The 22,518-nt window shown below is 45.5% G+C and overlaps 1 protein-coding gene and 1 long non-coding RNA gene across 5 annotated transcripts; one reads left to right on the forward strand and one right to left on the reverse strand.

Annotated features, from left to right (window-relative positions):
• The first annotated feature begins 50 nt into the window (after nt 1–50).
• Nucleotides 51–22,355, forward strand: cracd (capping protein inhibiting regulator of actin dynamics). Of its 3 annotated transcripts, XM_037115946.1 has the most exons (11): nt 51–126; nt 717–916; nt 8,990–9,114; nt 14,434–14,602; nt 15,021–15,153; nt 15,245–15,400; nt 16,648–16,860; nt 16,959–19,260; nt 19,674–19,864; nt 19,953–20,115; nt 20,976–22,355. In XM_037115946.1, exons 3-11 carry the CDS (start codon nt 9,054–9,056, stop codon nt 21,131–21,133), a joined length of 3,546 nt encoding a protein of 1,181 aa, XP_036971841.1. In that variant the 5' UTR covers nt 51–126; nt 717–916; nt 8,990–9,053; the 3' UTR covers nt 21,134–22,355. The 3 variants fall into 3 exon arrangements, with proteins under 3 accessions (XP_036971841.1, XP_036971842.1, XP_036971843.1); XM_037115947.1 differs by lacking the exons at nt 51–126; nt 8,990–9,114 and having other exon boundaries at nt 631–916; nt 16,645–16,860; XM_037115948.1 differs by lacking the exons at nt 51–126; nt 717–916; nt 8,990–9,114 and adding an exon at nt 13,843–14,222 and having other exon boundaries at nt 16,645–16,860.
• Nucleotides 9,126–10,877, reverse strand: LOC119029250. 2 transcript variants are annotated; one of them, XR_005077937.1, is made up of 3 exons: nt 10,329–10,877; nt 9,611–10,032; nt 9,126–9,429 (listed from the first exon to the last, which is right to left on the reverse strand). It is a non-coding gene; the product is annotated as an uncharacterized LOC119029250 (long non-coding RNA). The 2 variants fall into 2 exon arrangements; XR_005077938.1 differs by having other exon boundaries at nt 9,605–10,032.
• Nucleotides 22,356–22,518: the final 163 nt, after the last annotated feature.

Raw genomic sequence — 22,518 nt, forward strand, 5'->3', positions numbered from 1 at the left:
CTCAAAAGTGTGATGAATTATGACAATTGATACCTAACATCTTTCTCCAGGTATGATGAAGACAGGCTGAAGATTCCCTTCCAAGACGTCTACTACAGCTACGGTCCTATAATTGATAAATTAAAGGTATACTATGAAGGATTATTGTTATCTTTATTGTTATCTTATTGCATCAGATCCTTCAAAGTGTGCCTTTAAACTAATCTCTTCAGTTGGATCCTCAGTTAACTTTGATGTGATGACTTTGGACTTTGGGCTTTGAGGTGCCAACATGTGTGTCAGCCGTGGCCTATATATATACTGTATATGTGTGAATTAGAGATTACTGCCTCATCCCGCTGCTGTCTTACAGTCAGAGAGCTGAAGCGCTGGTTACTGTAGCTCATAAATACAGAACCGGATGACTAATGTGCACAGTGCCGGTTTATAAATAGAGCCGGTACATCAGGTCATTACACTACAGCACAGACACAATACATCCCAGCAGGATTCAAAACACCTTCAGGGGCCACAGTTGTGTTGTGGTTTTATTCCTCGGGGTGGTGACGGTCTTTCCATTCAGCTCCTCGTTTTCTTCTTCACACTTCCGAGAGGCACGCGCTTTACGTCCCCCCGGTTAACGTGCCCGCATCGTGCTCCTGTGTCGCCCCCCTCTCTCTCCTTCTCTCTCTCTCTCTCTTTCTCTCTCTCTTTCTCTCTCTCTCTCTCTCTTGCAGCCACACCCTCCCTCCCTCCATCTCGCACGCGTGCAGCTGTGCGGGGACTGACCGTGCGTGCCGTCTCCCCCCCGACGGGCACCCGCAGCATCAGCAACACAAAAGGCGGTCGGAGCAGCCGGAGCCGGGCTTCACCTCAGCGCGGATCGACGAGGAAGGAAAGGAAAGGAAAGGACCAGCGCGCCCGGACCAGCGACAAGGTGCCGGGATCTTCTCCTCCTCCATGTTCATTGTGTTCGTTTGTTTTTTTTTTAATGTCATTTCCATTTTCACGACGCTGATGACCTTGTCACCGCATCACACTTCTCATTTTTCTCATTGACCCGCTCAGATCTTCTGCTCCATCCTTCGCAGATGTGTGTGTGTCTGTGTGTGCGTGCGTGCGTGCGCGCGCGCTGTAAATGGGCTGGGACTTGCAATTTGATCCGGCTCAAAATGCGCAAACGCCGATGTCAACAGGCCAAAATGTAATTAATCGTTATTCCTTGTTTTTAATCCGGACTGATGCTCATCAATGGATCCCTGTTTTCAGGATTTCATGTGTGACAGTATGTGGGAGAATGAGAGGCCAGATTCTTTGTTCTCCGTGCGCCTTTTTTCTGTTAGTCTGCATTTAATAGACATGTAATCCCTGCGCGGCAGCATCCGCTAATCTGCCATTAGCGGTTCCATATTGATCCTTTAGATTGTGCCTTTAGGTCCATGCTGATGTGGTCGTTCATTTACAGCCGTCTCTCCGCGAACGACACACACATACACACACACACACACACAGTTGAAGCTTTTTTGAAATGTCAGCTGGAGAGCCACGCACAGGCCATATGGTGCGGGCCTGCATGTGCGAGACAGAAAATGTAAATCGTGGATCTGTTTTTTAAAATTGATTTGCCATTTTAAAATCACTGCTGCGTTTACTGTCACCGACTGTGACTGTGTGTGTGCTGAGACAGAGTAGATGGCAGTGGGCCAGAGATGAATTCATAGGCTGCTGGTGTTGAATTCATGGTGCTAGTTTCTGGTTTATGATTGGCTGCTCTGGCACCTGATTGACAGGCAGGTGTGTGATGTGTTGGTTCATGTGTGTGGACTGATGGCTGAGAAAGGGTGTGTGTGTCTGTGTCTGTGTCTGTGTCTGTGTCTGTGTCTGTGTGTGTGTCAGGAGAAATATGTGAGAGATGTCATAGTAAAGACTACGTCACCACCGTTGTCTCTGTTCTATGAAGATCTGCAGTGTTCAGCCTGAAGGTTTGGACTCTCACATGCACCGAGCTGCACAGTAAACAATCGTCTAAGTTCTCGTGTCATCAGCATCCAAATGGTGACCAGCGAGCGTCTCTCTTCGGAGACATCTGTGGAGCGTCTCGCCAGCGCCAGACAGCATCCATTTTATTTGAGCCGCTCATCGCCCCTCTTGACCTCAGATAAGACCGGGCTTGATTTTGAATCACTGTAAGGCAGACAAAGAACAGAGACACGTTGTTGTTTCTGCAGGTTTTAAATGTCGATTGATTTGGAGTCACGCTGTAGACGTTTGACAAACAGAACTGGAAGCACCGCAGCAGCCGCCTGTCAGTGAAAGATGCCTTTGGACAGAAAGCTTAAGTGCTCATTATGTGATGTTTTGCACCTAAAACTGTATATTTGTGAAGAAACTAGCTGCTATTCTAGAAGAGGCTCTCAACGGACACCCATTATGCTTTTTAGTGTGTCGTACAGGTTCTCATGTAAACGGTCTTGAATGTTACAAAGACAAAGTCCGCTCTCCTCTTTTACAAACAAAACGCCTGAAACACCTCGACAGTAGTCCCGCCTTTAATTCTGTGACTTTGTGACATCATGCTACGTCACCATGTCACACATTTGTAACTTTTATGGCTATATTTGCAGTAGAAATGACGCTAACTGGAAGCTTAAAAAGGACAACAGCCGCTGGCTCAGACGTGTGCGAGTTGACCAATCAGAGTCAACCGGGTATTCAGGGGGAGGGGCCTTAAATGGACTGGACCTAAAACAGCATTTTGAACCTGAAAATGAGCACAATATATGTGCTTTGAATGAACATGGACAAAAATGCTAAAAACTAAGATGTAATAATCACAGCGTAATACTATGTACAGTATTGTATATATGTAGTGTGACAGCGTGTTAGTTAGAGTGAGTATCAGTGCTGCCTTTATCTGAGGCGCAGAACTGTAATCACAGATCACAGCCACTGTGAACACTTGATTTCTGACGAGGGCTGCCCTAATTATTCACCACGGTCAAGTTATCATCCATTCATCTGATACGTGGTCCCCAGAAAGCTTATTAGCATTTACGTAACACATCTTTGCTCTTAATAATGTACTATAGGTGATATGTATCTATCAACATTACTGCTGACATCAAGGTTTGTTTTATTGACGTGTTTTAGGCATTTAGGTCAGAAATTTCAGTATATAATCAAACAAAACAACAAGACAGCATCAGAGTGGTGATGAATAGGTTGCCAAAACGATTAGGTGGGTTTGTTTCGTTTATGTCTTGGCAAAATAAATATGTAATATACACACTTGACAAAGGACAGTACCAGAGGGGAAGTAGACTTAGAGAAGTCAAGACAAATGAGAAAAGAGAATAAACACTGTGGGAGCAATAACAACAGTGCTGAAGAGAGAAAAACTAATAAATAAATATGATTAACATTCATAAAAAGGCTTTTTCCTAATCATCTGATAACCTCTGGCAGCACATTAGCGCAGTTAGCCCTGCAGCTAGTTCCCAGGGTTCATGTTTACACTGCTAGCAGAGGAGCTCTGGGGCGGGACAGGCAGGAGCTAGCTAGCTAGCACGTTACCTCCAGTTGATATCCCTGTAAAACAATATGTGGAGTTCTTACACATCACACTTTTAACATGCCATTTAGATTTTTATGGTATGAAAGGAAATGAACATTTTTGGGAATTGTTTCCATCTTCACATTTCCATGGAAATTCAGAATGGCTGTTTAACCACGTGTCAAGTGCAGTAGCTGCCTCGCTATCATCGAGACTAACAGGAAGTGGATGCTCCCGGGCCTCCTTACACATAAAGTGTTTTCCTGTCTGAATATCTGTATAAGAGCATGTTGGTGCTGCTTTTACTGGTGGTGGGGGGGGATTTCTATTTCTGCACAGAGCCAGTCAGAGAGCAGTCTGTCTTTGAAGAGCTGTGCTGCTGTAATGTAGGCTGCATCCAGGTTGGTAAAGCCTTCATCATTATCATATCCCTGAGAGACTGCAGTGTGATGCTGCCAGAACTGCTGGTGGTGGTGGTGGTGGTGGTGGGGGAGGGGGGTGGCAGCCTTATTACACACTGACACTGTATGCTGATGTGCACAGCTATTATGATTCCAGATCAGAGTGATATGACCATAAAAATGAGGATCTTGCACAGTTATTTGGTGTTGTGGCTGCCAAACAGCTCCGAAGGCTACAAGCTCCGCTAACTTTAATGCACATCAGTGACCATAAAATTACCAAGCAGTTGTGGTGCGCCGCATTACAAACCGTTCTAATCAAACATGTGCGTCCACGGTTACTGTTAACCCACAATGAAGGCCTTTGTGTGCATCAGCCGGTCCAAATGATGAATGCCACTCTGTTCTCTGCGCTGGCTTTCTGGCGGAGAAACAAAGTGTCACTTTGTGCCTCCTCAGCACAGCAGCACCAACAGACAGACACAGGAGAACGCCCATCTCTCCTCACTCACAGCTCACACTATACCCCGATCCCGGCTGACACACCTCCTCCTCCCCTCGCACTGTACATGTGCTCCGCTCTAACATGCATCTGCACTCGTGAACCTCACGCTGCCACCAGTTCTTATTCCCCAGTACGTGACTGCAGCAATCAAATTTTAATCTATATGTGAATATCAAGGGATGCTGCTCTTGTACGCCCACACACACACACACACACATACTCACACAAGCTCGCACACATCTAAGGCCTCACTGCATGTGTGACACCTGACTCCAGGTAATGCCCTAGATCCGCAGTGACAGCAGGCAGGTGGAACGGCCACACACTCATAGATTCCCCTCGCACACCGAGCGGCTGTAGGAAGGTAAGAAAGACATTCTTATACAGAAAATTGGTGAAATGTTAGGCGTAGATCACGTACGTCGTTTGTCGGGTTTGATTGTGTGTGTTTTATGACTCTCAGTGCGCAAAACCAGTCTGAGCAGCTCATGTTTTACAGGGTGATTTAGTGTAAGTGTAAAACTAAAACTGCACCTGTAAATGTTTGTAATGTACGACAGCTTTGAATATCACAAGTGACGGTGTTTTTGTCTGAGGTGCTCAGAAAGCAGACGATGGCCTTTCTGTCGTTGTCGGTTCGCACACTTGGTTAGTTCCATCGTTAGCTAATGTGGAAAATATAACCACGGTCATGTGATACATGTTGCGTGTCACTCTGAAATCCATTGTTTTTCCACACACTCCCCGTGGATATCAAGAGAGAAGACAAATGCCAAGTACACCTTTGAGCATTATGTCTGTAACAGAAGCTGAACATTATATAACTCAGAAAATAAGTGTTTACTGCAGGCCTGTTATCTTGTTGTCTGGATTGTGTTTTGTGGATTCTGATAGCTACCACTGGTGTTTGTTAGGTACCTCTAACCTGGTTAGTAATGGCACTGTCACCTAGTCAAATATAAGTCAATATTTTAACATTTACAAACCAGTTTGATGTGAAGCTCTATACTGTACCAGTAACACTGACCTCACTCAGTCCCAAGAGGAACATAATGAGAGCCCATGAAGAAGAGTGTAGCAGTCCTACAGTCCATCATGTCAACTGTGACACATCATGTTTTTATTTCCCACAACAATTTAACTTTGCTTTTCTTATTCAAAAGCTCAAGATCAAAACCTCTTCAACCTTAGTGCAGACTTTCAAATGCTGGCAAGCTAAAAGGTTAAACTAAGATCATAACTGTGGTTGATATTATATCTGTTATATCTGATGTATAAATCACTGTTTTTATGGCGCTATGCTATGACATACTTTGAAGATCTGGTTGTTGGTGTATGAATAGTTTTCCATCTGTTCATTTGGCGTTGAGTTTGAAGGAAAAATAGGAGTAAAAAATATTTTAAAAAACAAACCATTGTAGGATTGTTACTGGCCTGCACGCTGCTCTCTACTCTATGTGCTGGTTTTTGGCACATTTGTATTACAAAAAAAAAAAAAAAAAAAAACTTGTCTCCTGGAAGTACAAAAGGTGTCAGTCAGCTATTTATATATATGTTAAAAAAACACATTTGTACTCCCTCTGGTCTAAGAATTGTTGTAGGAAACAGTCATCACAGACAGAGAGAGGGGCGCAGTATTGTTCAAAATGGCGTACATTTTCAAACAGTCTCCCTTGGAAGGCATTCATAGTGTCGCACTTGGTTGTTTACATGAGAAGTGACAGAATTCGGGGGGGAAAAAAAACGAAAAAGAAAAGTTCTCATCTCCACACAGCTGGCCAATCACAGCATCACAGACTGTTGGTCCACCTAATCCAGATGTGTGTATCAGTATTCTACCATCCAACAAGCAGCTCTGAAGAAGCTGGCAGGGTTAATCTCAGTAACATGTTATATCCAAGCTGTAATTTGAAGTTGACGTAGATTTAGGTCTGACATGCTGAACACACACGGGGCTGTGTAGTTTTTCACGGGCACCTGAACATAAGTACAAACAGTGTCACCACATGTTGGTTTGCCCACTTGTTTGGCATGTTCGTGTCCTGTAGAGGCTGTGTGTCACACAGGTGGGAGGAGTCGAGCTGCAGGGGAAAAATGAGGTAGGACATGAAGAGATGTAGGTGTTTTGGTGAAAACTGGGTCTTTGATGTGCTGGAAATCAGTGTCCTTGTAACAAGTTTGCGGTCAGTTTAACAACTCAGATGATCATTTGGTGATTTCATCTGCAACCGAAAAGCAAACCATAACCAAATACTGATAAATAGTGTGAAAAAACACCGTTGGTGTGTATGATGTCATGGGTCAAACATGGTTTCCGTTGTTTTTTAACAGATAACAAGTTAAATCTTACTTGTTCTCTCAAGATCACAAGTTATTCATGTCATCATCACAGAATAACAAATTATATTTTCAAGAGACAAGGAAATAATGTTTTCTCCGATCTAGAGGTGACAACCTTTGTTTATGTCATCATGGCATGACACTTAAAATGTAAAACATGTCCAGTTTTAAGTAACAAATGGAATGACCTTTTGTTTCTACATATATCACGTTAACAAAGATCGTTTTCTCTTATTATCTCCGGACAACATTTGTTATTCTGAGTTTAGTTCAGTTTATAGCCTTTTAAAGCTGTCAGCAAGAAGCTGCTGTAAGATTATCACACACAACTTATGTGCTTCAGTCTAAATCAAACTGTTATGAATTGGTTTCCTCTCAGTTTACAAGCAATTAGATGTTGGAGAAATATCAAAGGTTTAACAGAAAAAAAAAAAATCAAACAGACATATAATTAAATGCAGTTTATATTGCTTTTTATATTTCCCTTTTTTGGCATGTCTTCACTGAGTCATAATTAATTAAAAACACATTAAAAATATAATTATTTGGCTTTTTGGCTTCACTAACTGAATGAATTGTTGATCGTTGTGACACGAATTTCCCATTTAATTTATTTTCTATATTTGATTTGTATTCATTCAGGCAATCTCCTGTAGAGATAGAGACATTCTGGGGGAGCCTTCAATTTACAGTGAACATTATTAAAGGAAACACAGATCTAACATCAGTCGAAGCCACCAGGACCACCCACTGCTCCTGACGATGATGCTCTTTTTATACTTTCAATCAAAAATGATGGCTCACCAGGAGCAGCAGCTGCTGGCATGGCCGTCTTCTCTCCAACCAGTCGGGGAGTGTAGCCTTGTATTTGTAATTCCAATATGATGTGCAGAACCGGTTATAATTATTATTGTACGTTAGTGTCTTAACAGGATTACTGCGGCGGTTCATCAGTTCACACCAGCGTGTCGAGGCTTGCTTTACTCTCAGCGGTTGCAACAGTAGTGTGACGGTGCTGAGGAAGGTTGTGATTAATCACCACGCACATCTGATATTTATTTTCGATATGTAATTACCCCTTTTGCGAGTCAGGTGTGCGAAACAACAGATACACGTGTACACTCCCCGGTTGACCTGGCAGAAGAAACACATGCAGTGTGTGTGTGTGTGTGTGCCAACTGAACTATTTCAGTCTGTTTGTTGTTGTGCGACTCGATTCTGAGCTGCGTCTGTCTCTTCTGGCCAACACATCGCCATGGAAACCAGAGGCTGCTCAGACCTCACAGGATGGAAGAGAATGAGACTCGATGAGACGCTGATGACACGTTGTTGTGTTAAAGGCTTAGTCCACCATTTTTTTTTTACACATGAAAGTGTCTCGGGGAGTGTTGCTGCAGATGTGAAACTAAAAGAAGTTTAAAGCCTTTTGTGGCTCCAGAGGATGTAAACATGATAGAGGACCTCCAGTGATGTCACTCTTGAATTTCCTCTGGGATCAATAAAGTATCTATCTATCTATCTATCTATCTATCTATCTATCTATCTCTCTCTGTGGCTAAGTTGCATTGTGGGTAGTGTAGGTACCCGATTTCAAACTGTCCATAATGAGTCCAACACTGTTATAGGAGGGCAGTGTGAGACCAGTGGACTGTTTCTCAAAAGCTGACACCTACATTACCCACAATGCAATGTAGTAACTGAGTGACATCATGGGGGGAATTTAAGATGCTAAGATAATATTTTCTGCTGTTTTTCCAGGTTTCGTGTTGTCCGAGAGATCTAAGAATGTTTTATCAATATACCGCCTGATGTCAGAGGAAAATGGCCGCTGTGTGATTATGATTTATTACATTACATGCAGCTTCCTCTGGAGCCACTAAAGGCTATATACTGTTTATTCACATCTGTGGTATTACTCCCCAAGACCTGTTAAGACACTTTAATGTGTACAGTTGGCGGAGAAGCACTTCAAGATGATGAACGGTGATTGTGAACGTGTACTTTTGGCAATACGGATTCAAATGTTTTTGTCATTGTCACTTCATCCATCCTGATCATGTTCATCTGTTCAAAAGTGCTTCCTCATCCATCCTCTCCCACGGCCCCCCTCCATGCCATGCTGTCCCTGTGACTGCACCTGATGCCTACAGAGCTAACAAACCCAATCCTGCTGTTTTGTCTCTGTATTTATTCCACCGTTCTCTCCCAAAGCCACAGTGGAGGCGGCGGCGACGTTCACCTGGGTAAAACGAGCTTTGAGCAAAAGGGCAGATCGATGTTCCCTAAGGTTTTACTGCATTGGTGCGCAGCTATCTCGAGCTGTGCAGCTGAAATAGGTAAACTGCTCCACCACGTTCGTCTGTGTCTGCTTTGTCGGCAAGCTACTTGTGCTGTCAGGTTATGGCACTACAGCCGCTACAACACTAAGCCATGCCGCTGGACTTTGGTAGTTGTCAGGCCCGCTCTGGTGCAGAGCCGGCGTCACCATCAAATGATGATGAGAGAGCGCTGAGATGCCGCCGCCATACTATGATGCAGCTGTATCCTTGTCAAAGGCATTTCTCTGCTTCTGTAGAGCACATGGCTGCTCCTCGTGCTTCCCTCATCCCATCTCTAGCTGCTCCCCGAGTCTGTCCTCTGCAGCAATAGGGCTGTAAGCACACAACAGAAAAAAGAAACAAAAAAAACCACGTCAGACGCTTGCTCAACATTCGGACTGGCAGCCAACATGTAAATAAACAGACAAACAACAAAAAAGAATTGACAATATCTCTCTTTACACGCAGCAGACACAATCACACACAGTCTCTGTCTGTGGTCACACACCCCTACCACCAAACATGCTTGTTCGCTCCTTGTTCTGCGCTGGCTGGTGATCAGACAGGACAAAGAGCCTTTTAGGGGTTGAGACATTTCTGAGAGAGTCTGTCCAGCTCTGTTCCCCTCAGGAAGGAAGCCCACGGCATGCTGATCCCACTGGAGACGGCGGCAGAGTTCCTCTTCCCCCCTCTCTCTCTCTCTCAGTACTGTCTCTCATACGCTCTGGTTTGTAATATTTGCCGGCTCCGGGTCGTTGTGGTTTTTTGCACAAACACACATTTTCCCGCAGTACATCAGAAAACCTCTGGCTTGGCTCGGCTCAGCCCGACACACCGCAGACAGGTGCTCGAGGACGCAGGGTTCAGGATGCAATCTGTGGGTTTGATGATGCAAATAAGAGGTGGTTTGTTGTGTCGGGGGGATCTCGAATCATCCTGCGGAAAAAATGAACATGTCTTTTATTTAAAATTTGTATAATTTCAGCACTATCTGCATTCCCCTGCCGCTTACCATTTCACATGTACAGCTGACATTTTATTATCAGCGTTTCAAGCCTCGTGGCCTCAGAGTGCTCGTTTTGCTCTTAAAACAGCAGAGGCTTTATCGTGCCCCAGACAGGCCGATCACCAAGCGAGCTAACAAAGCTGAGCTTTTTGATGAGAATGCTAGAGGCGACGGAGAGCGAAATAAAAAATCAGGACACACACACACACACAAATATTCAGTGTACCTTGTCCTGATCTCTCATGTGACTCTCCTCTTGGTATAATAAAAGGCTCCCACTTTCACCCCCCCTGATAACAACATCCCCACACTCACTAACTTCTTCTCTCACCACAGCCAAGGTGTGCAGCTGCCATGGCAACAGACGCCGCGGAAACTAAGCACGACATGCTTTTAGAGGTAACCGAACCCAAAGGCCCAGGTAAACAGGAAAAAAATGAGTGCTTTCAGCGACTTCTTAAAGAGACAGCGATTAAATCAGATGCAGCGATCACGTCATGAGGATCAGACGTCCTCAGATGAGCGTTTTCTGTGTCACTGTCTCTTTAAGACCTGCATGGTGTGGTGATGGGTTTGACGTGAGCCTTTAAATAGATGTGTGCTGTGTCCACGTTTCTGACTCCCTCGGTCACGTCTTCACGAGCTCTTGATTCTCCCCTTCAAGCTGTTTTTAAGACTTAATCTAAACCAGTGTAGCAAGATTATGTAAGTAGTGTGAAATGGGGAAAAGAACACATTAATATGAAAATGTGAAAATAGTAATTATAAGCCCCAAATTCTGTGCCAAAGCAATAGTTGGGCATTTTGGGAAATATGCCTGGGGTTAGGGTTAAATCAGAACTGGAGAGTATATTTCATTTTAAAAATAGAGCAAAGAACCGCACTGAATTCTTTTCCAGATAAAAAAAAATATGCTTTCGCTCTTCTGGCGTTCACATCAGTTTGATTTACTAACCTGCTCCGCTCTCCTACTGTTGATCTGATTGGTTTGGATGTTAACGAGACAGGTGATTGGTTCACATCACCTGTCAAGTATTTTTTTTTGTTTTTTAAGCGCCTGCTCTTTTCCAAACAGTTTCCAAGGTCCCACATCTCAGATGGTTCTGACTTGTTGGGTTAACTATTTTCCCGTCTTTTCAGTCTTTATGCTAAGCTAAGCTAACGGGCTGCTGGCTGCAGCTCTGTATTAAATAGACGTGATGTGAAAGTGGTATTAGTCTAAAACTCCCCATCAGAAAGTCAATAAGTGTATTTCCTATCATGTCAAACTAATCCTTTAATAAAATCTATTAGTCTTTGCTGACTGTATTATCATTATGATCGTCAGCTGCTGTCTTCGGTTTTGGGATAAGTAAAATTCAAAAGCAGTTCCCCTTCAGCCTCCTGCTGTTTCTTCTGCTGCCAGCGAGGTAATTTGCCGTCACCAGATGGGAAATATTCCTCGATCAGATGGCTAAAATGAAAAAAAAAAAAACAACAAAAAAACAGCAGGGGTCCAGGGCATCGAGGTCAAAACACACTGCGCGGCAAGCACACAGGAAGCAAGCGTTAACCCCCGACGTTGGGCTGGGTGCTGCTGCTGAGTCGTCTACGCTGCAGAAAAAAAAAAAAGTGTCCTTTCTCGTTTCACGCATGGGTGTGTGAGCATGCCCATGGCAGTGCATTACAGGCTGTGTACCAGAGTAAAAAATGCTGGACAGGCCCTGATGCTCGAAGAGCACGCTGCAGGGAAACACAACATCAGTGTCGCACAATAATATCACTCACTGCACACAGACAAAGAGAGAACATCTGGAATTTCATCTGTGTGCCGTAAAAATGTACATTTCTCTATTAAAAGAACGTTACTTAAAATCATGTCCATCACACATAATCTCCTGGGTTTTATCAGTTCAATAAAGAAATGTTCCCTTTTCTTTCCCTCCCACCCAAAACTTTCAGACAAAACATAAACCCGACACATTTGATCAAATCCCTCGTTAGATGTCTGTCCTGATGGACGAATCAAAGGCACAAAAACAGACAATCTTGGAAGTGGAGAGAAGACGGAACAACAGCACGAGAGGTTGAAAAGAGAAATAACAAGGCGGAAGTTAAAATCATTAGTGGCGTCTTATAATCGCTTTATACTTGCAGAGATATATTGTACATTTACCACCCAGAGTCATAACTTGATAGATAAAGCTTGTAAACAGAGGTGATCAGTTTCCCCCTCTGTTAATGAATCAGCTGTTTAGGGCATTCCTCCAGACTAAAGGTCAGCCTGGCTCTCTATGTACGGATCAAAATCTGCAGACCAGCGTCTCTGAAGGTTTCCACCAAGTCCTGTCAAACTTTACAACTTGTACCAAAATCACAATGTTACATCAACCAGTGGTTTATGAGGATAGTGTAGTGCAGACTTTATTTAAGACGACCGTGTATTGTGTTGCAGAGATACCTGCTGGGGTTAGCATGCTAACCAGCTAACACACTTTGTACCTCAAGAGCTGAAATCTTGATATTAAACAAAACCAACCTGCTCCCAGTTAGCACGGAGTCTAAATCTGCCGGTAGCTGTACGGTTAAGTGAACTTACACGCTAACTGCAGCTCTGTTAGCAGCAGTTAGCGGTTACTCTGGTGGTATGATGCCCTTTATATTGCACCTTTAAAGAAACAGTGTGTAACATGTTAAGGAGTGAGCTTTAGAGGTGCTGGCAGGCAGATTTTGTGACTTTCGCACAGAGCCAGGCAAGCTGTTTCCACTCATTTCCAGTCTTAAGCTCAGCTTAGCTAACCGGCTGTTAGCCATAGCTGCGTATTTACTGTACAGACACGAAGGTGGTTTTAATCTTCGTTTCTAACTCGTGGAAAGAAAGCGCACAAGTGTGTTTCCCAAAATGTCAAATTATTGCTTCATACAGTTAAAACAAATAAAACAACATTTTAGGTGGAAGTTTGGGGTCATAAGATGTTAAAACTCCTTTCAGAGGAAAGTGTGGTCGAGAGTCAAACACACGACATTTAATTGGTTTCAGAACGAGTTTTATCTTTTGACCCTTCCTTACTGAAACTTTGCCCCTGTGGAGGTTCACAGTTCTGTCATTTTCAGGATAGCACAGATGTGATTAAGACTGATCTGTGATTTGTGTTCTTGAGTCACGAGCGACTCGTTTGTTCTTAGAAGATAAGGCACATAAAGACTCCCACGCAAAAAAATAAAGAGGCGCGCTCCAGAGTCGAGGACCAAAGCGCGCGTTGGGGGGGAATTAGTTTACTGTATCATTTCCCATGATGCCTCTGGTGTAGTGAGACAGCATGCGAGGTGAAATCCCACACCAGTTGCTACTTATAGCTCTGAAAGGGATACCCGCGCAGCCCTGAGAACGCCTGTCCGCACAGTGGTGTAGAGTGGCTTTGTAGCTCTGTAACCTCACCCACTTAGCTCATCCAGCAGACCTCCACGACTACACACACACACACACACACACACACACACACACAGACAAAAACAAAGCATGCAGTCGGAGATGTTTATTATATGTTGAGATTAAGCCAAAATATATCCGTTCCCATTTTCAAGTGATATCACATCAAGAAGTCTCGTCTGTGGGATCCCGAGGAGAGAACACAGCAATTTTTTTTTTTTTTTTCTCTGCACACATGGGAAAGTTTAGCCCATGTGTGAGAGTTTATAACCCTCCGGCATAAAAGATGATGAGGAAATAAAGACATAAACTTGGATCCCTGACCGGCCCTGATTCTTCCCAAAAGTGACAGCTGTTTTTATGACAGAGGACAGATGTTGACATGTTGCGTTGGCTGCACCTTGCTCCTTTTATTGTCCCACATTAGTTTGGTAATCAGCGAGCGTGTAGCTGTGTCATTTGTTTTTTGCGTCTGATAAGACGCACAGCCTCAGCTCGTGGAGAGGATCGCCGCAGATCAAACGTCATGTGAGCTCATGTGGACAGCCAGGATGTGGTCGTGGGTTTTTCACTGCACTCGTTTCTCTCAGGACCGATCGTGGATTTGCGTTTGCGCTCTTTTCGCTCAATGACTCAGAGATTTGTTCACCATTCCTCCAAAACCTTGGGTGCTCCCTGTTGTTTATCTTTCCAACTTCCTGTAAATAACGAGTAAGTATGAAGCGAAGAGCCGAGGTTTTCTTCCCATTCCATCTGCTACTTGGATTTATTTTCTTTTAAGTCAATCGATTGCATTGCAGAATACACAAACACGCCCATTCTTACCGTCCGGCTTGTTACTTAGCCCCGAGGGCGAGATATAAAGATTGATGGTCTGATTGCATGTGGCCGTGGATGTCATCTATTTTGTTTTTCCCAACAGAGAGAAGGCGACAGGGCAAATTCCAGCCCTTCAGACGACTCTTCGGGAAGAAGAAGAAGAGGGAGGCGAAGGGGGGCTTTGATGGAGCGGAGCTGAAGGCGAGTTGTTCTACTGGGGAAGTGTGCAATGGAGTTGTGTCTGACGATGAGGAGTCCAATCAAAATCTGAGGTAACTACGAGGATTCACTCATAGATAATGAAACTGAGCTTTTCTGCTTCATCATTTGATTATTGCTGAATCAAGGTCTTCTCAATAATATGTGCCTGTGTGGAGGGATGCAGATTTCTCCCAGACAGCGAGGGTTGGACAGGCAGCTTGGCTCCTTCACGGGAAAATGAAAGTGTCAGATCAAACGCTCATAAAAAGCTACGAGTTGTCTGTGAAGGAAAGGGCTCGGCTCAAGCACTCCTTGTGAAAGGGCACAATTTGAGCCTTTAATTGATGTGCTGGGGCGGCTGCTGTAAAGAGGTCATTCATTCATTCGTTTGTGTAAAATGATTTACAGGGTGACGCTGCAGCCTGCGCATGATAAATGAATGAGTGACTGACAGTAATGGCACACTGCAACGCTTTCATTTGTCTGCAGGGAGTTGAATCCCATCGGATCCCGAGCTCTCTCACACGACAGCATCTTCATCCCAGAGGAGCCGGCGGCCGAGCCCGGTCTAGATCACAGCATGTCCCAGGAAAACGTCTCGGATAAAGTCAGGAATCTGCAGGTGGGCCTTGTGGCGATGGTGCGCTCAGTTGTTGACCAGCGATCTTCCGTCTGCGTACGTAACGTGTTGCTTTTTGTTGTTGATCCAACAGAAGCAGATTGCGCAAGGTATAAAGTTTGGCCAGCGGCCTCCGTCTCTGAGGAAAAGTGAAGGAGATGAGGGGAGTTCGGATGAAGAAGAGGTTCCCCGGAGTCCTCTGAAGGTTTTGGCCCAGGTAGAAGCTGAGCCAGCAAACACAGAGCCAAAGGTAATGAATTATTCTTTCCTGCTGATTTTACACATCAGAGTCTGTAGTACAGGTGTTGTATAGTCCCACGGCATGTATGGCAAAAGTTGTATGAAGCCTTTTGGGACTCCAGAGGGAGCAGTGTGATGTCAGACACGTGACTTCACTTGAGCTGGTGTCAGAGCTGGTCACCACGTGGTGTACAGGGTGAGGGAACAGTTTCTTGTAGCATAACAAGGTCAGATGTGGAATAAGATCTCTTATCCATGAACTGAAAGTTGGAGGAAATCTTTCTTTCCATTTGAGTAATATATACGTAGTAGCTCTTCTCACCAGGAGTGTAGTTGTTAACATGTTTCTGAACCAGATCCCGTGTTTGTTTCTGTACCACATTTTGCAGGTTTAATGGGTATTCGTTGTATGTCAGAAAATAAATTGAATATAGATTGCCAAAAAGATTTCATTCTGTGTCAATCTAGGCTACGGAAGTTTGAAAATGAAAAATGGAATAAAAACAAAACAGTGTGAGTTAGAAAGAAGTGAGCTTATACCTGAACTCTGGAGGGATTCTGAAAACTGTAACACGCAGGTAGCTGCAGGATGGAGGATGAAAGCTGCCTGAAAAAGGCGCCAATTCCCAGACTTATACCAACAGCCTACACCAGTGAGTCAGACTTAACACTGACGATACATTCTTGTGCTCCTCGGATGATCCCACTTCCCGAGTTCGGAAATCCTTCTTCCGACTTTGGTGCGTTCAGGTAACAGCTGTTCAAGTCAGTTATTTTGCATTCGATCAGAGGGATTAAACAACACATTGGAAGCTGGGTCCAGTGCTCGAATGACAAGGAAGAGTAAATGAAACTGATCATTTAAGCCATGAAATATAATTTTATGCATATGCACGTTACCATCAACCCATGTTTCAGCGGCATTTTCTCCTACTTTTTGAGTGGTTGCTCGAACTTGAGGCGTTCTTCGAAAAATACGTTTTACCAAATATTCTGACAGCACATGAACGTACCATGAGTATCTGCTGACCCTTGAGAGGTCCATTTGCATTGTGGGTAATGTAGGCACCAGGTTTTGACAAGAAAGAAGAGTGCATTGAATAAAATATCCGGTTCTACAGGGATTCTGATCCCTTTTTAGGAGAAAGAAACGTGTATTGTGAGTCCAACAATGTTTTAGAGGCACAACGCTAAATACTGTTAAAATCGGGTGTGTTTCCGTCCCTCATAGACGCTCTATTAATGTGACACAAGCAGGTGCAGGGGGCTCAACAAGCTGAACCACACAGCACCCCAGTGAAGTCCCCGAGGTCCAGGCGAGTTCTTCCACCCACTGGTACCATCGAGTCCATCAATCTGGATGCTGTTCCACAGTCTGTTCCTCGCTTGGACAACACTGCTGCCAAGCATAAACTGTCCGTCAAACCTAAAAACCAGAGGATTTCCCGCAAGCACCGGAGGTTTACGCAGGTGAGCCGGAGCTAAGGTCTAGCTGTGACTCTGCTGATTTCTTGCGTGACGTCTCCCACGCTTTGTTGTTGGAACTAATCATATTTCCTCTTTCTCAGGACCTCCAGGAGGTTTCTATCCCTGGTGTGTTGCAAGAGGACTTCGAGGCCGCAGGCGTCTCGACAGTCGACCAGCGCAGAGCATCTGCTGAGTCCCTGGAAAGCTTCAAGAAGCAGAGACTCCATGAGGAAGAAAGACAGGAGGTGAGGAGGAGGAGGGAGCTGCAGGAACAAAGACTCAAACAGGAGGAGGAGGAGAACAGGAAGAGAGCAGCGGAGGAGCTGAGGCAGCGTGAGCTAGAAGAGGAAAGGTGTCGTAGGCAGCGGGAGGAGGAGGAGGAACGAAGGCTTAGAGAGGAGGCAGAAAGAAGGAGGAAGGAGGAGAGAAGGATCAGAGAGGAGGAAGAAAGGAGGCAGCGGGAGGAGGAAGAACGGGTTCGGAGGGAGGAGGAAGAAAGGAGGATGCGAGAGGAGGAGGAGGAGCGCCGACAGCGGGAAGAGGAGAGGAAAAGACTGGAAGAGCAGAGGAGGAAAGAGGAGGAGGAAAGGAGGAAGCGCGAGGAGGAGGAAAAAGCGAGGCTGAAGCAGGAGCTTGAGGAGGCGAAGAAGAGGAAGCTCAGAGAGGAAGAAGAGGAAAGAAAGAGAAAGGAGGAAGCAGAGAGGCTGAGGCTGCAGGAGATGGAAGAGAAGAAAAAAATGGAAGCAGAGGAGAGGAAGAGAAAGGAGGAGGAGGAGCAGAGGAGGCTGTCACTGGAGGAGGCTGACAGCTGCTCAGATCCGCAGGAGAGGAAGAGGAGGGCCGAGGAGCTGCGCTGGAGGGAGATGGAGGAGAGACAGAGGCCGTTCTCCTTCAAAGTTTCCTCGGGAGAGAAACAGATTCTGTTCCAGAAGGTTAACCTGACACCTGTCACGCCGGCCTCCAGCCACCAGAGCGGCGCTGTAGCTGAACAAAGGGAGGGCGCCAAGGCTTCCTCGGCCGAAGGACCGGACTCCCCCAACCTGCCAACGTCTCCATATGTCCCCCACACAGCCATCTTAGTGACCGGCGCCCAGCTCTGCGGGACAGCCGTCAATCTAGACCAGATCAAAGACACCGCCTGTAAGTCTCTGCTGGGTCTGGGAGAGGACAGAAAGGCCCAGGGCACGCCGCCGACCAAGGGCAAGACTTCACCAGACCGCAAGTCTGCCAAAACCAAATCACTCAACGAGACCACATTGTCTACAGACCAGTCCGGTGCAGCCGTCCTGGCAGAGTGGGCGAGCATCAGATCGAAGATATTCAAAGGGGTGGAGGAGGGGAAGTATGATGAGTACCCCGAGCCGAGCAAGACCCAGCCATCGCCCAGCAGCGAAGACCCGCCCGCCTTCTCCCACACCAACCTCAGGAAGACCATGTCTGCGAATGCCAAGTTCTCCATCACCCCTGCGAAGAAGAAGTTTGGAGATTCAAACAGGAACTCCGAGGTGTTTGGTGCAGATGAGAAGGAAGCGGGAGAGGAAGCCACTCCGTCCGAAAGCCCCACTGCAGCCTCCCCAGCTCCAACCACTAAACCTCAGAGCAGGACGAGTAAAAGTGTCCGCATCTCAGAAAGAGGGTCAGAGGAGTTTATGTTTGCCAAAGACCTCCCCTCTTTCCTGGTTCCCAGCCCCGGAGCCAAAGCTGAGGGGCCAGAGGTGAAGAGCAGAGCTCAGAGTGAGATGGAGGTGTGTGAAAGTACAGAGGAGGGCGAGGACCAAGGCCATGACGGTGAGGACAAGCCCTCACCGTTTGGCATAAAGCTGAGGAGGACCAACTACTCCCTCCGCTTCCACAGCGAGCAGTCCACCGAGAAGAGGAAGAAACGATACAGTGCCGGGGACAGCTTTGACGGCGTCCCATCACCTCTCACCCCCATTGAGCCAGACTCTGACGCCTCCTCTGTCTTTTCTGATAAATCAAGTCCCGCGTCGCCTCTGAAAGAAGGCGCGGTGGGTAAGTACTTACATGCATGTGCCTCCCCCGCCGTCCCTCGGGCTAAACCGTGTAAGTCTACCAGCGAAGGTGAGAAAGTACTTTCCAAGCCACCGATTTACCGCAGACCAACCACGTCACCCAAACCTGTCGGAGCAGTCCCAACACCTCCCCCGTCGCCGCTGCCTAAGGTGGCCCACGGGCCTCCCGGTGATGTCGCAATGCAGAGGACAGCGGCTGCGGAGTCATCCAGCCAGGAGCAGCCGAGCAAGAGCGAGGAGGCCTCGCACCGGAGCGGCCACGGACAGGTCATTGTGGAGGAGGAGCAGAAGGAGAAGAGGTCTTTCTTCCCCTCCATCAACATCCCCTGGAGGGAGAAGGTGGACAGAAAGACGGAGCTCATCAGGAAAGGTCAGTGTAACTTTGAGAGCAACACAAAGTATTTTGCTGTGTTTTCTGGGCAACACATACTCTGGAGAAAGATGGTTGATTGTTGAGTCTTACTCTCACATTGTCAAATATCAGTGTTGTGGTTTGGCGGCCAGTGCACTGATATTAGACGACTGATTTCCACCAGAATTGTCTTTGAATCGCGTGTTTACAAACCAACAAATCCTGCGTAACATGCCTTTAAAGTTTTTGCACAGCTGTGTCTATATACACAACATTTAATATTTGTTAAAAGAAAAATGTTGTTTTGTAGACAAGAACATGCTTATTTAAAAAAAAGTATAATTGTAGTATTGGTAGCAAAACTAGTCTAAAAGAAGAAAATGAACATTTTGGCCCAATAATGTGCTTAATAATCTGCTTGTTTTCTTCAGAAAAACCTTCACTACAGAGCAGGCACTCGCTGGACAGTTCGAGGGTCCAGGAGAAGGAGGCCGGGCCCTTGTGGATCACTCTGGCTCTGCAGAAGCAGAAAGGCTTCAGGGAGCAGCAGCAGAACCGAGACGAGCGCCGCAGCCTGAGAGAGGCCAAACTGGCTGAGAAACATGCGAAAGACAGAGACAGTGTATGTGACAAAAACCGCTTCTTCACTCACTTCATATGAGATGCCTTCACATTATTTCCTCTCACGTGACCGTTAATCTCTCTCGCAGGTTACGCTGGTGAGCCCCACAGAGAGCAGAGGCAGCGGGAGCACCAGCCCTTCCTCTAAACCTCAGACCCCAGAGGAGCCCAAGAGACCCGACAGCCTGCTGGGACGATTTGAGCGCCGAGAACACCTGAAAAAAGCCAACACCTTACCAAGCTCCGTCACCGGTAAGAGGCTGCACACTGGGGATCAAAGGTGTAGTATGTAGATTTGGGGAAGAAGGAGAAAAATGTTTTATGCCTAAACAAGTTTGTTTTCATGACTAATCAAACTGACCTTAAAGGACAACACAGCTTGTTTATATGTGGCGGACCCTGCCACCTTTCTAGCTTCTGGGGACGTTATTTTCCTCTGAGAACAACTTGTTTAATCAGTTATGGAAAAAAAAAATATCTCTGAGTTTGTAATATAATATCATTAATATTGTAAATATTAAAATTCTGAGTTTACTGTTTTGATGACTGAGGAGAAGGACATGTTCAGTTACCATCAGCAGTGACTGTGTTCAGCTGATACAGCTGTGTGACTGCGATCAGTAATCGATCAGATTAAACTACAAACAGTGACACTGGATTACACGCTGCATCGTTCCCTGTGAATCCCTCGACCGTGATGGCAGTGAAACAATAAAAACTACTGTATAATGAGGTCGTAACAGAATGTAAAAAAAAACACACACAAAAAAAACACTGAATGACTGTTGCTGACCACAAATGTAATCAAAAACCATTTAATGAAAATCTTTTTCTACCAGAAATACCAAATATTTGCTGCTTCCAGATTCTTTGATGTGAAGACTTCCTAGTTTTCCTTGTTTTGAGGACTAAATAAGACAGTGACGTCCTCTTGAGCTCTAAAGAAATTATGAATGTCATTTTTCACTGTTTTCTGAGGTTGAAAAGTTCATACAGTATAAAAGCCTCAACTCATAGTGCAGATAAATCACTTGCATTACATTCTCTACATGAGGTGAGGCTTGAGGTGGTTGTCACCACACGTGTAACTCATTTTCTTGCCCTTGTTTCAGTGGAGATCGCAGACTCCACACCGTCGCCACCTGCTGTCAAGGAGGTGTCAAAGCGCTTCCCCTCCAGTGACTCTCCGCAGTCCACGGAGCCGGCCTGGCTGGCCCTGGCCAAGCGGAAGGCCAAAGCCTGGAGCGACTGTCCGCAGATCATCAAATAACCCCCCCACCACCACGGCGCCACACCGGGCTCTGGCCTGCACTGAGACTGCACACTGCCCCACAGACTCCTGCACCTGGAGAGTCACCGTCCACCCCAACCCTCCCCCCCAAAACTCAACCTGACTGTGAACCAAGTAAAGCCCTCCATCACCTCGTGACCCCCCCCACACACACACACACTGGCTGGTACTATTATCATGTTAAAGTGCGCTTCACATTCAAATATTACAATACAGTCGCACAGATATATGTAAACAATTGTTGCGCGCATGCACATACTGTATACAAACACACTTATATGTCCCAAAAAAGATGCGGATAGAAGGAATACGTTGCAGTCAAGCCTGCCCGCCTGCGGAAGTCCTCAGCAGCCAATCACAAACCATGGCTGGCCATTGCAATAGCCAACCCCCAATTTATTATTGTTTTGTTTTTTTGTAGCCAACTGCGTCACCATGGTTGTAAATAACTCATCTGCTCAACACAACGAAAGGTGAAACGCTTCTGTGTTGGAGAGCTGCAGCTCTGACATACGACGGTGTTTAATCAACAGAGGGTAACTGTCTGAATCGTGTTTTAAGGGCTACCAGTTAAAAAAACAAACAAACAAACTGTGGAATCTGCTCCTGGACGGCTGACGGAAGTGTTACAGACGTCTCCTCGGTATTATTTATGTGAAGCAGCGGATTACGTTGTAAACGATACTGTATGTCCTCTCTGAGCCTCGTTTGTCATGTACAAAAGAAGCCTTTTCTTTCTTTTTCTTTTCTTTTTTTTTTTTCCCCTCATACTCTTTGCATAACAATTCTCACTGTGTCCGTGATGACTGTGATCACTGTCAAAGAGGCTATTGTGCTACCACGCCATTATATAAAGTAAACAGAATCCGTTATGATCACAGGGTGGGTGCACCTAAACACAGCACTGACGACCACTGGAGTGTTACTGGGGCATTTTACAGTGAGCTGCACATTATCCTCACAGCCGAGCGATGACGTCATGTGGTAACTTTTTTTTTTTGTTGTTGTTTTTTGCTTTGGTGATGGAGACAGACACAACATCTGCTTGCTGTAACATTTTTTTTTTTTTATGTAGCTGTCCTCCACGTAACACACTTGTGTTTTGTAGGCTTTACGCCCTCACTTCCCTCGTAAAATGTGATACGCTCTTAGATGAAAGCACTTCCTCTATGAAAAGAAAAGAAAAGAAAAGAAAAGAAAAAAAAAATGTCAGCATTCTCATTTCCTGCCACTCATTTCTTAACAGTCTGTATGTATGTAAGTATGTACTGTACGGAGGTCAAAGGCGACGCGCGAGCTTCGATCAGAGAGAGAGACCTCGTCATTCTGTTTCTAACGTCGGTCGTGCACAATAGTGTAGTGTG

Source organism: Acanthopagrus latus, chromosome 11 (assembly GCF_904848185.1).
Source record: "Acanthopagrus latus isolate v.2019 chromosome 11, fAcaLat1.1, whole genome shotgun sequence".
Classification (NCBI taxonomy): Eukaryota; Metazoa; Chordata; class Actinopteri; order Spariformes; family Sparidae; genus Acanthopagrus; species Acanthopagrus latus.

Excerpts from the sequence above, each read along its gene's own strand:
- cracd (XM_037115946.1), top strand. The coding sequence starts at position 9,054 with ATGTTCCCTAAGGTTTTACTGCATTGGTGCGCAGCTATCTCGAGCTGT. Across the intron at positions 9,115-14,433 it reads GAGCTGTGCAGCTGAAATAG|AGAGAAGGCGACAGGGCAAA; the intron begins GTAAACTGCTCC and ends TTTTCCCAACAG. Across the intron at positions 15,154-15,244 it reads ATAAAGTCAGGAATCTGCAG|AAGCAGATTGCGCAAGGTAT; the intron begins GTGGGCCTTGTG and ends TTGATCCAACAG.